Source organism: Lates calcarifer, linkage group LG18 (assembly GCF_001640805.2).
Source record: "Lates calcarifer isolate ASB-BC8 linkage group LG18, TLL_Latcal_v3, whole genome shotgun sequence".
In the NCBI taxonomy this organism is placed as follows: domain Eukaryota; kingdom Metazoa; phylum Chordata; class Actinopteri; family Centropomidae; genus Lates; species Lates calcarifer.
In genome coordinates, this window is record NC_066850.1 from 1,583,813 (window position 1) to 1,599,953 (window position 16,141).

Sequence of the window (16,141 nt, forward strand, 5' to 3'; positions counted from 1 at the left end):
TTTCCATTCTTCCTGATATGGAACATTTATACTTTAAGAGTTTACCAAAGTTGGAACTCATTTGCCAGCATGCATCCAATTTTAAGCATATGGTCTGTGATGCCGATGGGGTTTTCAAATATGTAACTTGTGTTAATAGATTACAATGAACAAACTTCAAAGTTAACAGAAATCATCTTTACTTCGACCTTCAGAGACATCTCAGTTTGTGCAAGGCTTTGTCTCAATTTAATCAAAATAACCAAGCTTTGTGCAGGTTTTCATGAGATATAAAGTTCAAAAAGCAAAATGAGACAACAACAGAAAAAGTACTGAACTGGCATTTCTAGACAGTACAAATTTATACAATAATGTCAAACTGTTATAAATTTAGCAGCACCAAGTCATATATCTGACTGCTACAAAATAAAAATGTCCATAGCTGAAAACACTACAAAATGAATCATTGTCTTATCTGGCTTTTCTTTTGAAAAAACGTGATCATGCCAAAGGACCGTCATATTTTTTATCAAAAAAAGGTTTAACCATATACAATGTGATGTGAGGGTAGTAGCTTCTTAAATAGACAAAATGCATTTTTGCCGACATCTGACAGAAAAACAACTTTCAATAATATTTTATAACCAACAACTTTTAACAGAGAACTTCAATGTAAAAATGCTCCATTCAAAACTAACACTGTTCATCCTCACATACATACATGCAGCACTGCATCCTCTCTCAATGCAGAGTTGCTCATCTGGTTGCTGTGCTGCAGAATAGCTTCAGTCCAGCAATTCCCAATGATTCCGAGATATCTGTCGTGTTCAGCAGTCAGTCTTACAATGCTCAGTCTCACATTATTGAAGCAGATCGGTCCAACGTGTCAGTAAGATGAGCTGTGATTCACTGCCGTCTTTGAAAGTTTATGACCTCCCAGCGATGTAGATGGAGTGGTCGAGTCGCACACGGAGGGTTCTGGCTGCCGGACCGCCTCGTCCAGCTCGCTGATGAAGTGTTTGAGGTCCTCCAGGCAGCGCTCGCGGATCTCCCCGAGGTTCTCCCTGAGGGGGACCTGCAGCTGCTTCTCCAGGTTGGGGTCTTTAGCCACCAGCATCTTCACCACCATGCCAAACGTCTCACAGTCCTGGCGGTACACCTGAGCATTGACAGGAATAGTTAATGAGTTTAGAAAAAGAAAGAAAAAAACTTACTTTCAGAAACATTCTCACAGACACATTCACACCCATCTGTATGCAGAGGGTTATGAGCTACAAGAGAAAAGGTCTTAAATGTGGAGGTGAAAAGTTGCTTCCTTCCTGCTCTACCTGTCGCCTAGGTGTAAATACTCCTGTGTCACTGAGCCTGAGCTGATCACTCTGGTGTTACCACACATCATGTAGTGTCAAAAGACAAATACTTATCCTCTCAAGTTTAATGAGGGCCCTTTATGTAGGACAGTGCAGCCCCAGATGCTATAAACCCCACTTTAGTGAGGGCTCAGAGGCATATAATAGGTGTTAGAGGGACAATGAGGAAGAGGCGCTGGAGTCTTGTCAGGGAGCTGCCATTTCACACCGAGCCTCAAATGTCTCATAAAACAATGGAGGGAGCTGCTGTTTCCACACAAAGTGGTTCCATTTGCAAAACACCAAAACAGGTTTGTTTGAAACTCATGACTTCATCACATGAGCCGACAACGAAATTTCAGAGGGAGGAAAGTTAGAGTCATCTCAACGGATGGTAATACTTGCATTTCAGTTTCCATTCCCTAATACAAGTCAAAGCTCCAGATATGCTGAGAACAGACTCCCACACATTAGAAACTGAAACAGATCTTTTACATGAATTCCTGATGAACACTCTTTTCCCCTCAGGCCTTTGAAAACACAGTAATAGTTGCAGTAAAGTGTAAAGCAGCACTTCATGGGGGACTATCAGGAATAAAATCTACCCTTTAAGTGATGACTCAAAAAAGTACGACTGTAACTGACTGTTTTCACTATTCATTTACAGAATATTCTCTCTGTCATTTGGTCTACAATAATGCTAGAAAAATAGAAACGGTCCTGAATCCAAAGATGGTTTTTAGTTTTTAAAATCAAAGAAAACCAAGTAAAAACCGAAAATATTCAGATTTTAGAGGCAGGAATTTATAGCTTTCTCTGAATAAATAATCAATAATCAAAACTGGGAACTTGAAAGGAGCAGTAGAGGGACATCTGGACTGACTTGTTCAGCCTGTTGCAGATGTGGCTGGTCCCCAAACTGGATTAATGGAGGAGAGGGGGAAAAAGGGATTTATGACCTTAAAAGATCCCAGGTGCTTCTAAATGCATGTAATTATCAAAGTACACCTCATCACAGTGCACCTGTGGCTTTGGGATTAAGACGCCAAACATGAACTGCAACGTCCCCAGTTACAATCCAACCGGGGACCTTTGTTTCATCCCTCATCCTTGTTTTTCTTCACCATCAAATGAAGGCAGAAAATGCTCAAAATATAAATAACTACAAATACACATGACACATGAAGACTTTTCTAATTAGACAGTGTGTCTCTGTAGAAATGCCTGAGTCCAGACAGTCACACCTCTGTTTCTCTGAGGGATGCTACTCCATTTTCCTCCATCTGTCCCTCCACTATTTCATGACACATTTTCCCCCCTCTTGTCAGTCTCTCTTTACCTCATACTGTCCTAACTTCCATCTCTTAGTCACCTCTCTCTTCTCTGACTCTGTGGAAGTCAGTTCACTGAGCGGCGCTGCAGCTTATTACGTCGAGCATCAAGTCTCGGAGCCGCGGGCGGACACACAAGGGCACTTCCAATGACAAGGGCTGTGTGCAGGAGGATGTGTGTGTTTATGCATGAGCCCCCTGCGCCTGTATATGTGTGTGTGTGTAAGTAAAATTAGGCCAGGCAAGGGTGAGTTTCAGTCATTCACCGGATACCAACAGTGGCTTCTGTGCTGCGGGGCGTTCTAACTCGCTGGCTTATTTATAGCTTCTCACAATGGAACGGGGAGTGTGGTCGGGGCAGAGGAGAGATCTCAAATAAAGATCTGCTGTCAAACAGAGTTAATGAGCTTGTGACAACAGATGGCAGCGCTCCAAAATCTGCATTAAACAAACCGATACTGCCGACCACGAGAGCTCGCTTTAGTTTTTTACATTTCAGTTTAGGAAAATTGTGGCGAACGGAACAATTTCAGGAAACTATGCTGATGCCATGTCCTCTGGGCGTTTCTATACATTCCTCATGTACAGTAAATAATCAACCGGAAGATGTTACACAACCGTCAGGCCAATCAGAACAAACATACCTCCCTCCACTGTGAGGGAAGAGCTGTCCTTTTAATCTTTTATTAATGTCCTCTGGTCTCATTCAGCAGCCGATGACAGTGACTTTATTTATCAGCTTTTCTGAGGAAGTATCCAATCAACTGTGCTGACAACAACTTCTAAGAACCCAGAGAGAGTTGTTCCTAGATTAACACTGCTGAAAATATACGTCCTGTATTCAGAACGCGCTTCCTGAAATCCCTCCCTTGTTATCCAATCAGGAAGGAAAGGACCGGTTCTTGAGTCTTGGGTGGGGTCGGTCAAGAGCTGTCCGTTTCTAAAAATGTATTCTCCGTTAGGGTTTTATTTTCTATAGGATGTTAAAACCGCATGTTGCATGATGGTGGCTGAAAGGGAGAGTGTGTGTGTGTGTGTGTGTGAGCCTGCCTGGCTTCAGAAATAAGAGAAACAGAGGAATGAAAGAGTCCGGTTCTGCCGTCCTTGTACCTAAAAGAAAACCTCTCAGTGAGGCAGGAGCTGTCTGACTTGTCTGTCTTGCAGCCAAATATATTTCGATTCCTCAACAAATGAAAGAAAACTCTCTTTGTGTCACAGTCTGAGCTATGAGGAGTAAAACATAATACCCTTTATTCCCTCCCATGCCTTGTCACTCACTATTACCAGTTAGTCTGTACAGCAGCCAAAGTCAACTCTGGTGACGAGAACGGGTTCAGGTTGAATTTCAGCGGAAACAAACTTCACTTAACTACACCAACACACACAAACACACACACTGAGGCACTGGCATAAACGAGGCCCAGCACGACGTCTGGCCGGTGATGGAAAGATCAGCTTGTGATCTGTGAAACTTTTAGAGACAGTTGGTGGACTTTTGAGGAGCTACTGGACTGAAGTGTGTTTGTGCCCCTGTGACTGTGACTGTGTGTGTGTGTGTGTGTGTGAAAGAGATGGCAAGACCAGATTGGGAGCAGAGAGCCAAACATTTGGCTGACACTTGTCAAGCAGCTAAACACGAGCGCCAACTGTGACTGGAAAAGCTGCTGTGACTTTGCAGAGCACATGTGAGAGCGGCTTAAGAGTGATTAGCTGTGTGTTCTGGGCATGATGAGGAATTAATACCAGCAACCAGACCAGTGCTTATATGTTTTCCAGGGGTTTATTTTGTAAGTAACCAACCATGATGTGAAGGCAAGTCTCTCAGGTTATGATTAGCACTCACAGAGACTGATTTCTCGCTCACACTCGTGACTAAACAATCCAGCCTTTCATGGCGGACAGAGTGAGGACGGCCAAGTCACAAATGACCTTCATGCAGGTTTCCTGAATGTCACAAAAGAGATATATTAAAATACCTCTAGTGTGATGACAACATTTCAACTTAAAGCTCACACAGCTGAGCTCAAATGTTCTATAGTTTGTCTTGTAAAAGGAACGAGAGGAGACGCAGATGGGGGAGAAATAGACAGGCCATAAAACAGGCCAGAAGCTGCAGCGTCAGCAACAGTGTTATAACAGCCTGTAGGCTCTGTGGTGCAGCTCGATGTGAGAGCACAGTGTGTGCGCTCCAGGGCAGAGCTGGCTCAGGTTTAATGGTCCCAGTAAAGCAGCGGTGGCGTGCGCTGGTGCAGGAGTGGCCTTCATTAGATAACTGAGCAGAGCTGGAACCTGGAGCCTCGGGTGGTTTTAGCTCTGTTAGCTGCTGCTCCACCTCCCAATTTAGTGTGTGCACAAACTTCTGTCTAAGCTGTACTTGTGTTATATGTTCATGTGTATATGTTTCCAGATCCCTGTGTGCAGGTCTGTGTGTAAAGTATAATGAGCAGTTCTCACAGTCAGGGAGACAGGAGATTGACAAGAGCCACCAGGAAAATGCTGGTAAATCTGGCGAGTAGCCACATTGCCAGATAATCACCCATCACTTCGACTCTGTGCTGAAACTAATCTGGCAGGCAGTGGTGAAAGTTGCTGGTGATGTACCCGGCACCGTGACCGGTGGACAGAAAAGCTAATTTCCTGCCTTGTTAGGGACATAATAGGTGACTGTTCCAGTAAAATAACCCACATGTGAGTCAGAAAACCCAAGGCCACCATATGTATGGGAACATATGCCAGAGGTACAGTGTGTGTCACGCATGCACTGTGATGTTGACATTTATAGAAAAGTCTTACAAATTACCAACTTGTAATGAAAGGGTTGTAAACGCAGCCATTGTCCAAAGGGAAAACCATGTATGGATGTATATGCATTTCTTTATGCTACATGAATACCAATATAGAATCCTAGCTACTGTATCAGTCCAAAAGCGTTAGCAGTGAGAGTGAGAGTGGAGAGCAGTGGAGTTTAAGGGACTATAACAGAACAGAAAGCTCTCAGTTTTTAGTAGCTGATGTGTTATTCCAACAGTTGGAGAGGTACCTTCTCTATCTCCTGGGCTTTAGCTGCGATGGCCAGGGCTCGTCGCTCTTGAAAGTTGTCCGTAGACTTTTGGCTCTCCTCCACAACAGGAGCTACCAGCGGCTCCTCTTTCTCTGCTTCTGGAGGATGGTTCTCCTCCTAAAAAGGCAGAGGAGATGAAAGAGCGAATTACTCTTCTGAGGAGTGCCAAGTAAAAGCGGATGAGTGTGTTTTTAAATGGACAGCATATTAAAAAAAAAAAAAAAAAAGCTTTGATAACACACAGAGGAAGCAGACTCCTGTGGTTCCAGCTGATGATTAAAGCCAACTCAGAACAATTTACTGAACAAAATCAATACACCAAGATGACAGATATGACACAGCGAGCAATAGCACAATGCAGGGAGTGGGAAATGTTACAGGACGTGGGTCAGCAACTTATAGTCCAATCACAGATAGCCAGTGCAGTGCTATGGCCTGACCTACTGACTCTATAACTTCACAGGAAAGACGTGGTTGATCAGGCGTATTTAAAGATAAAGCCTAGATATACTATAGCTGCAGAGTCAAAGTGGATCCTATGGAAGTTGGCGGCTGTGGATTTCTAGTTCCATCTACAACTAGACAAAGAATAAAGAATTAGCGCGCTAAGATATTGTGCACAGTCATTACTGAGCAGACTGTGAGCAGAACCTGGCCTAGGATCAAGTTTATTTTTCTACCTAAACCGTAAAAACTGACATTTCAGCTGTTTTTATAGCTTAAGAGAATAGGAAGTCTAGCCAGACAAGCCATGATGAGTCTTCTAATGGGCAGACTGGAAACTCTAGTAACCATAAGTATTACTGTGAAAGCCAAAAAACAGCAAAGGGGAGAAATGAGGCCAGTTTGGATCACCGCTGAATTTCTGTTTTCTCATTTCCTGATACTATTACTATTTGAAGGCCAGGAAGAAGAACTGCCCAGCCATGACTAAAGTCCACTCATACATTAAGGGAAACAGGCCACTGACTTAATCATATTAAACCTCTAAGATGACAGAGGAAAGAAATTACAGGAGATGGTACATCACAAAGTGGCCTAAAATAAAAAGGCACAACTCAGAAAGTATCATCCAATTATCCCCCCTTTCCAGTTCCCTCCCTGAAGTCCAGTGTGCACCCTCGTGCATGTATGCAAGATCACGTTCTGCCTCTTTAGCCACAGTAGTGAAAAAATACCCCCGTCTGTGTCTTTCACTTCAGCTGGCTGGGCACAGCCCAACCTGGAAGGGATGTTTTTAGTCTGAATACAAAGCCTGGCAGACGGACACAGTATTCTGTGCAAACATGGACACAAACCAAAAAAGATCAATAGGGAGGTATGGCTGAGTTTTTCAATGTAAAAGGAGCTTTAATGCTGCTGCCTGCTTAGTCTGTCATGAAGTGACCTTCACATTTAGGACTTTTTTAGGTCCATCATCTGGGAACCATGAATGTCTGTGAAAAGTCCTGGTTGGTAAAATGTTATCCCACTTTAACTGACAGGAATGTGCTGCTTTGTGTTGGGATGAACCCTTCTGGTGACCTTTTCAGTTCCAGGACATGCTCCCCACCCTCTAGACCACCCTGGCTCACAGCCAGCGCCGGAGCTGCTCTTTAGGTCCCCTCTTTAGTCTCTTCTGTCTGGGGTGGCTCCAGAAAGCCTGTGTGTGTTTGTTGAATCTCTGCAGCAGGGGCAGTGGCCGGGGCCATTAGCGCGGAGCTTTACTGGGGGCACAGCACGGCCCTTTCATCTTGGCCAAGGTTATGGGTTTGTGCCCCCAGAACAGAGAACGACAATACACCACAGGCTAGATCAAACAGCAGCAGAAGCAGTGTGCGTGTGGAAGGGTGGAGCACTTAGCAAAAAACTTTCATCACAGCAGTTGATTGGGCGGTGGTGGGTGACTCCTACAAAAATGCACATTAGCAGGAGAGGAAAAGGCCGTGTTCCTATGTCGTATCTTGTAATTTCTGATGCTTTACAAAGACGCACTATACAAGTTAAAAGGACGATCCATTAAAAACAAAGAATGGCAACACTCCAATGACCTCCAGCGTGTTCTTAAAAAAGATCTGAGGGCTGCTAATGAGATAAATAATGAGACTTCACGGACATTAAAGCAACATTTAAAGATACAGTTTTATAGGCTTTTTGATCAAAGTGACTTTAAGCCTGAGTCGTAAAAATGTTACAAGTTAGGTACATGATGAGAATGTTAGGTGGATGTCCTGTGTCAGTTCATTTTACTACCTATAATGAAACAGCAGTGACTACAAAGAGAGCTCAGAGACGTCTCACATCAGTGAAAGTCTATTGTTTAATGTATTAAATGGATGTATGCGCAGTATTGTTAACCCTCACACAACAAGCTGTGTGCCCCATGTTACCTATCAATCCACAGTCACAGCTACCAAACATACTGAGTCAGAGTCTTTAACAGAAAAAGGAAATGATTGTTCAGTGTAAAACGGTCTAAACACATCCCAACGAGTTCCACAGGGACTCCTCCTGGACATGAAGATCCTGTGATAAAGTTATGACTCAGGCTACTGAGTTAGCCTCTTCGCTTCTGGGTGGCCACGGCCAGACGCACTGCGCCTAATCACATCTGATTCTATTTACACTCCCCTGCGCAGTTATCAGCAAAACAAGCTGCTATTTTCAAAACAGCGCAGGAGATATCTACGTTCAGCACTTAGTCCAAACAGCAAAACGTATTTTCTTGTTGAAAACAAGAGGAACAGCTCATACTTTCTTTGACACTTGAGCCCCTTTTCCCCCTTTCACCATTACAAGTTCTTGTGAGTGAGGTCAGCTTACATCCACAGGTAAACAAAGCCTGGGCCTGATGGCTTTCATGCTCTGTGTGAGTGCCACTTTAAAACCCATTAACACACTTCAATGGGACTAAACGCTTATTAGAAGGAGGGAATTTAAGAAGTTCCAGATGCATTGTGCTGTACAGTGACAGTGTACAGACTGCATGGTATATAATAAACAGGTCTATAGGTTTATATTCATAACATAAGCAAAGGTTTGTGTTGTGTTCTTGCTCGCCCAATAATCATTTACCCACCTTGTTTGACGTCGCACTGTGTGGAGAGCCCTCTCTTGACAGGCCAGGAATTTTGTCTGGAGAAATGATGAGACAAGAGAAGTTTGACATGGTGAGACTTGAGTGAGGAACAGACTGGTGTATGGGAAAAAAAAAAAGATACAAGAGAGAAGCTGAGGAGCAGGGATTCAATGGAAAAAAAAGTGGGTGATTAGTGTGTCTGGGAGGTGAGTGAGTGTGTAAGGAGTTTTGGTAATCAGAGCTCTGTAAAGGTGTGTGGAGAAGTTTGATTCCAGGATCCAGACAGGTACCTAGGCTAGAACATCTGGAACAATCAAGAAACAGATAGTTCGCTATCGTGCTCCAAACTCCAGTGCAGCACGCTCACTGTGGACGCCACCTCCTCTCCAGTCACTGACTTTCCATTTGTTCCTCTACCAACAGAAACCAGCCAAACAAACACGACCTCTAAGCACCTAGCAATGAAACAAAAACACCCCGGAGTGGAAACGTCGGCCTCAGGAATATCCATCAGACATCCTATACCCTTTCCCTCTTCATCCACACACGACCTGGTGGCATCTTTATGAGGCCTGACAAAGTGGCAGACAGAGCGGGGAGGACAGCTGGCTGCAGGACACATTAGAAACGCCTTCTGTCTCTCTCGGGTTACGCAGACTGGGAATAGGTTAAGTTTGACGATTGTAACCTTTGTATATATCCGAAACAAATCCTCTGCATATCATCTCATTTTCACTGATTTCTATTGAAAAATAACTGATGACAGAAACAGTAGAGACTGTAACAGGTACATTAAGTGATCTAGTTCTTCAGTTAACAAGATTTAAAAAGGTAGGAAACTACTGCCAGACTGCATTTGATGTAACTTTTCTAACCCGTCTATAACAGCTATACTGAACTGTACTTACCAGTCATCTTGCTCTGAGAACAAGTCTCTTCATACCCTGTAGGAAGACCAAACCATGAGGTCACTAGCTGTGTACATAACTACACCTTCTTATCTTACAGCAAACTAGCAAGCATGCTAACCGCTCTGATGCTCCACTAAAAATATGATTCATGAAGTTGCGCTCCACTTTCAATAGGTTGGAATCATGCATTTCAGATTACCATCATCTAGCAACCATTTGCCATATTAGCATGATGATGCTCTGTGGTCCACCAACATCGTTTTCATGAGTAAAAGGCAACAATTAAATGTAAACTTAAAGGAGATATAGCCAGCGCTGAAGATGGTAGCAGATCTAAATGAAAATATTAGCAGAAACAAGGATGTTGGAAGGTTTAGAGCTACAAAGCCAACAAACATGCGGTGAACAAGGAGATACTTTAGCACTTGTGTATTTTACAGTCCACTTGATTCAAGATTTAGTCTGCTGGGAAAGTAGATATGTAAACCCATCAGTAAAAACCTATATGATATATATCTGGCATGGATTAAAAGTGCCGGTTAGCAATTTAGCTATTTATCCAAGTTACTGCTTTTAAGTACATTATCATGCAGCTTTGATATGGACTGAAAAATCCACCGTTCCTACACATTATCCTTCATTTTCAGAGTGTAGGAACTATGGAGAGTGCTAATGTAGCTCCAGAACAGGGAGGAGATGGTTTACATACAGGAACCCATTACAGCAAAGTCATGACTAGGTACTAAATAAGAAACAAAATTCATGATGCAGCTTACTTCAGACCTGGGTGAAAGAATTTCAGTGTCAAAAATGTTTTTAAACAGGATCCTATATGTCATACTATATACAATTTACTATGTTCTATAAAGTTAAACCTCATTATTTTAAGCATCTTTAATTCATTCAGTCCTCCATCCTTGCATCCTTCTCAAGACTCAGTGGCAGACATCTTTGAGGTACAGGAAGCTAACATTTTCTGACATGACAAGGATGCAAAGAGATGTGTGAGGAGCAACAGCTGAGCTTATCATCACCCAGGTCCAAGCTTGTTCACAAGTCTCCATGTACAGACCCAAAGTGTCATGTCCACTTTGTTGAGGAAAGAGCGGCCCCCAGAGGTGCTCAGAAACACCCGCGTGACCGTCTGGACCGTCCGCACCTGAAACGCCAGTCAGCCAGATTTATCAGTTATGGATAGACAGTGAAGTGGTAAAAAAGGAGGTGGGAAAATAAAAGAGTTCTGTTTCTAAACAATGAACAGACATTTCTGTGGGTGGCTGGCCTGAACTGAAAGAACTCCAGACTGCGTCAGGGGAGACTAAGAACTCTACATACTCTTGCCTTGCTGTGAGGGAAATGGCAGGCCCTTGGCTCTGTCTGGTGAGTAGCCTCTGCTGCTGACGCTGGAGCCGGAGCGGCTGTGAGGGGAGCGGGCCACCTCACGGCGCACGGGAGAACGTTCTCTAAGGGGAGGGAACGGGGCTGCCTTCCTCCTGTAGTGGTCTCTGTCCTCCCTGGAAACCACAGGGAATGTGTGTGCTATCATAATTTGAACGGCCCAAACATCATACAGTACAGCAGTGAATGACAAATTAGCTCCTAAATATTTCACAAAGACATCGCAGTTATAAACCAACAGCCACCACAACTGATACTGGTCTGTGTCAGACAAAGCACAATGCTGCCCTCTAGCTTTTTTTAAGGTCACATACACATACATTTGCCAATGAAAGCTGCTGATATTATCACTAATTACACACAATAATAAGCTGAATACACTAAGACAATGGTGGCACATGGCTGCCCTAACCAGTGATGAAGTGTGTATTCACTCGTACCCTCTGTCCAGGTTGAGGATGGCCTGCACTAGTGTGTCTTCCCCGCTCTCTGGCAGGGACCTGGGCGCTGGGTAGATGCCCTGATTTCGCACGCTGTGAGGGGGTGGAGCTCTGGCGCTGAGGGGACAGAAACACACTTGATTTAAAACACATGTGCAATGTGCAAAATTCGTCTTTCACAGTTTTATCGAGCCTGTCAACTAAAATCTGTTGCCCAAGTGCTGCTGCTGTTCAGCTAACACTGCTCGTCTGAACGAGCTGAGGAGAAGTTTACCCAAACTCCATAGGCCGTCCTGTGTGAGGGTCTTCTCTGGGTACTCTGTAGGGATAGTCCTCCTACAACACACAGTTGAAAAATTTGAGAAGGAGACCCCCTTTCTGCATAATTGTGATGACACAGTAGCATTAATTTCAGAGCATGCTTAGTACTAACAAAAGAAATACAGCAACAACACAGGAAAATAGAATTTAAAAAACCCAAAATACATCATGATGGAATTTCACAGCCCAATAAAGAAATACCTGTCACAGTTAATTACTACAGTGTTGCTCACACTGTGCATAAGAAAGGAGTATAAAGTATTTCAACTTGAACCTTTAACTGTAGCTCCCTCAGCTGGCCATATACGTATGTGCATGGTTAATTAATGATATGACAGTACAGCATATAGTATGCAACTGCATCAAATGGCAGAAGTTTACAGTGGTAGTTATCCCTTGCTTCTGTGAATTTCTCATGGTAACTTGAAGTCTCGCTCTCACCCTCCTTGAAGGCAGAACGGCTCTTCGTTCAGCAGGGAAGTGAAGGTTGTCCCCGTGGTAGTTCCTCTGATCTTCATGGTAATTCCGGGGGCCGCCGCCATTTGGAAAAAAGCGGGGACCTCCTTCATATTCATACCCACCCCGGCCATAGTCGTCCTCTGGCCTGCCAAAGGGACCCCTCCTCTCCACCCCTCCACCTGCCCGTGGGTACGGACCCTATGAGAATGGGTACATTTTATGGATTTGGTAACCTTGGTTTTTCTTACTCGTGTTTGAACGCACAAACTTTTCAGTGTCATAAAACACAAAAGTGATATCGGAAAAACAAAAGAGACCCTGAAGCTACTTGGATCACACTCACCGGCCTCTCTGTTAAAAAGCGTTCATCATACACCTCTCGTATGCTCCTGTCTCTCCTGTATGTCACTGCAAAAGGTAAATAGAATAGTGAAAAGTGTTGTATACACACTACATTTCATCATCCAAGGGTGGTGCCACAAAATAAATAAAAAAGGTTTCTGCCCTTTTTCAAGTGACGTTCGCCCAAATTCTTTGAGCAGTAATGTTCTAGTAAAACACAGTATTATCAAAATTCAAGAACATATAATTGTCGTTTTCATTTAATTTGATCTTTTTAGTTTTGGCATCAGTAAAAATATTCATGTAACAATACATAAAATATCTGAATTACATCTCAATCTACTTGAATGAGTCACTTGAAATATCCTCTTTTTCTTTGTTTCATATACCCCAGCAGGAGAAATATGTCCTTGCTAGTTATTAAACCAATGAAATGCACTATAAAGAGTTGGCTGAGAACTTACTTTTTGACTCAAAGACTTCTGTGTGGTATGTAAGATTTTCAACACAATCTGTAAAACAATTAGAGGAAAAAACAGTGTTAAACTATACATTAGGAGTAAGTTTTCATGCCCATATTTTGGGGGAGTCTTCATAGGTAAATTTAGGTGGAAACTCTATCTATTCTGCAACAAAGCATGAAATGGAATAAGACAGGGAGAGTGTTCGACTGTGAGATGAGATACGGACTGGTGTTACTACACTGCACTGATCAGTGTCACCCTTGTTCAGCAGGATAGCACCCGAATGACGACCACCAAAGCTGAAAGTCACAAAAGTCACCACATGTCCTGTGTTGCTGAATTTATCGCTAAGTATTGTGGTACGGGTAGCTAGCACAGCTAATTAGCTAGCCTCCATATATGCTGCAAACATCCGCACGTTTTATTTCATCTCGGGGGGGCAAGTTAGCTTAGCCTTACTGCACCACAAAAACTACGAATAAATATTTACGGTGAATAACGGCCTCGTTCAGATCAACATATGTTATATACCCTACAGTAAAAGGTCATTTATCCCACGTAAAAATAGCAAAAACAATCTTACCCTCCTCTATCGGTTAGTTAGCCTAGCCTCTCCCGGTTGGACAACAGCCTTTTTAATTGGACGAGGAATACAGTACGTCATCAAATTGCGACGTACAGATATGGCGCTTGTTTCTATTTTCTAAGCAGCTAACTACATGCAAAAACGCAAAATACTGCGATTTTAAAAAGATTGGGATGTTATTCTAATAGTGGAAGCTGTGCTGGTAAGTCGTTTAGTTAATATATTTAACAAAAAATTGGTACTCAGCTGGTTGAAGGAACGTTAAGATGTTTAACGTCACCTAAAGTTAATGGTGGACGTGTAAAGCTACACAAGTGGCTGGTTGTTTACAGTGTTCTTAAGCAGTTTTGACGATTGTTTGACTGCTTTCTCTCGTCTCACAGTGTGTCGCATTCGTTCAGTATGAGCGGGGGTTTGGCACCAAGCAAAAGCACTGTGTATGTGTCTAACCTGCCTTTCTCTCTGACCAACAATGACTTACACAAGGTAATCTGTTGTTATGAAGTAATGTTTACCATGCATCCGATTGACAAAAACACATAACATTCACTTCCTCACTGACACAGATCATTTTGTCTTATTTCAGCTATTTTCCAAATATGGAAAAGTTGTAAAGTAAGTCTTGGCTCTGTCACAATTAGCTTTTTATTCTCTATGTTTCATAGCAATGTGTAAAAACCATGAATACTCCTGTGTTTTATAAAATAAAGTTGTTTAATCCTATTTCAGGGTTACAATTGTTAAGGATAAAGACACTCGGCAGAGTAAAGGGGTGGCGTTTGTTCTCTTCCTGGACAGAGAGTCAGCTCATAACTGTGCAAGAGCAGTAAACAACAAACAGGTGAGTCTATTCCACATCAAGACCGTTAGCTTTCACATGTTGTGTGTCACTGAGTGTGAGCTCGCAGTCTCCTCGTCAGTGATATCCATTTGTCAAAGGCGTTTGTCTCTGTAGTTGTTTGGCAGGACGGTGAAAGCGAGCATTGCAATCGACAATGGACGAGCAGCTGAGTTTATAAGGAGGCGGAACTACACAGACAAGTCGAAATGTTATGAATGTGGGGTTAGTGAAGATTTTTGTCCTCTAACATCAAACTTTATTCAATTACAATTGCAACTATAATCTAATGTCTGTCCATTCTGAATTAATTTGCATGTTTTTGAATGAAAATCACAGGATACAGGTCATCTGAGCTACGCATGCCCCAAAAACATGCTGGGAGAGAGAGAACCTCCAAAGAAGAAAGAAAAGAAAAAGAAGAAAAAGGCTCAACAACCTGATCATGTGTAAGTATTTTAGATCTTAAAATGTTTGATCTTCTATAATAGACTGTTGTTTTTGTAATTCCTACACCTCTTCTCTTACAGTGAAGAAGAGGAAGAAAGTGAAGAGGAGGGAGAGGACCCAGCCTTAGATAGTCTGAGCCAAGCCATAGCTTTTCAGGTGAGTGTGCAGGTACACTGTAGAAAACAATTATAAAACTTGCTGAATCATAATAAGGAAGGCTTGTCCCCTTTTGTGCGTCCTAAACATCACATGTAATGAAACCTTGTTTGAGACAGAAGCCGCAGGAACAAACATTTACCAATTCGTGTTATAGTGGTATCATATTTCTTCTCTCTCGTGTCCCTCCAGCAAGCCTGTATCGCAGAAGAGGAGGAGAAACAGAAGAAGCAAAGACTTTCGTCTCAAGAGGACGACGCGCACGCCTCAACATCCTCAGATTCAAGGAAACCAAGGATCAAAAAGAGCGCTTACTTCAGTGACGAGGAGGAGCTCAGTGACTGATAACAATGACACACATTCTGGACTTCATCACCAAGCTGTTTGGTAAATATGGATTTAGTTTTGGTGTTATACTGTGGGGGAGTTATTAATGTGAAAAGATGCTTCCATTTAGTTTGTCCTCTTGTACATAGAGCAGAGCTTTTTTTATTTTCCTGGAAATACTGTGTAATTGTTGTTGAGTTGACTGATGATTATGTGTGTGACATCTTTTCAATAAAGCCTTGTCTCTTAATGACAAACTATATTAACTGCAGAATATTTTAAAAATTAGAAGAGAGGGAGGTACTGACTACTTACATATATAAAATGTAAAAAGTGCTGAGAAATGTGTCCAAAATACAATAAAATAACAAACTATAAAATTCTCTATTTATTTGAAAGGAGAAAACGAGATTTAAGCATTTCTAAAGCTAAATATTGCCGCAGCTCAACTGCAGCATTCGAGGTTTCTCTGCGGGGAAATCCCATCGGCTGGAGATAATGGAGACCTACTTAGTTATCCTTGATATGAGAGGGACTGGGAACCCCTGGCTGCTTGGGATGGTGGTCTTTTTGAGCTCGCTTGCGTCAGCACGCAAACAAAGCGAGGGATTCCCCGATGTTTGAACGCGTCTGTGGCCTAAGCTGCCGCGGCGTGTCTGCAGTCTGCGGGG

At 42.8% G+C, this 16,141-nt stretch overlaps 2 protein-coding genes across 8 annotated transcripts; one reads left to right on the forward strand and one right to left on the reverse strand.

The window, feature by feature from the left end:
• Positions 1-155: 155 nt before the first annotated feature.
• pphln1 (periphilin 1) lies at positions 156-13,783 on the reverse strand. Of its 7 annotated transcripts, none has more exons than XM_018685162.2 (12): positions 13,697-13,783; positions 13,114-13,161; positions 12,651-12,715; positions 12,290-12,505; positions 11,802-11,863; positions 11,528-11,644; positions 11,031-11,203; positions 10,762-10,848; positions 9,687-9,722; positions 8,779-8,834; positions 5,700-5,837; positions 156-1,138 (listed from the first exon to the last, which is right to left on the reverse strand). In XM_018685162.2, coding segments are annotated over exons 2-12 (1,224 nt in total). In that variant the 5' UTR covers positions 13,115-13,161; positions 13,697-13,783; the 3' UTR covers positions 156-865. The 7 variants fall into 7 exon arrangements, with proteins under 7 accessions (XP_018540678.1, XP_018540676.1, XP_018540677.1 ...); XM_018685160.2 differs by having other exon boundaries at positions 11,025-11,203; XM_018685161.2 differs by lacking the exon at positions 13,697-13,783 and adding an exon at positions 13,340-13,683 and having other exon boundaries at positions 11,025-11,203.
• Positions 13,759-15,850, forward strand: zcrb1 (zinc finger CCHC-type and RNA binding motif 1). The gene is made up of 8 exons (XM_018685166.2): positions 13,759-13,901; positions 14,083-14,185; positions 14,286-14,314; positions 14,429-14,540; positions 14,655-14,762; positions 14,877-14,986; positions 15,068-15,143; positions 15,336-15,850. The coding sequence occupies exons 2-8, from the start codon at positions 14,102-14,104 to the stop codon at positions 15,486-15,488; spliced, it is 672 nt and encodes a 223-aa protein (XP_018540682.1). The 5' UTR covers positions 13,759-13,901; positions 14,083-14,101; the 3' UTR covers positions 15,489-15,850.
• The last annotated feature ends 291 nt before the right edge of the window (positions 15,851-16,141 follow it).

Coding starts and splice junctions, on each gene's coding strand:
- zcrb1 (XM_018685166.2), top strand. CDS start 14,102: ATGAGCGGGGGTTTGGCACCAAGCAAAAGCACTGTGTATGTGTCTAAC. Junction 14,763..14,876: donor CGAAATGTTATGAATGTGGG/GTTAGTGAAGAT, acceptor TGAAAATCACAG/GATACAGGTCATCTGAGCTA. Junction 15,144..15,335: donor GCCAAGCCATAGCTTTTCAG/GTGAGTGTGCAG, acceptor GTGTCCCTCCAG/CAAGCCTGTATCGCAGAAGA.
- pphln1 (XM_018685160.2), bottom strand. Junction 12,506..12,650: donor GCTTTTTAACAGAGAGGCCG/GTGAGTGTGATC, acceptor CCATTCTCATAG/GGTCCGTACCCACGGGCAGG. Junction 8,835..9,686: donor TTCTCAGAGCAAGATGACTG/GTAAGTACAGTT, acceptor TCATTTCTCCAG/ACAAAATTCCTGGCCTGTCA.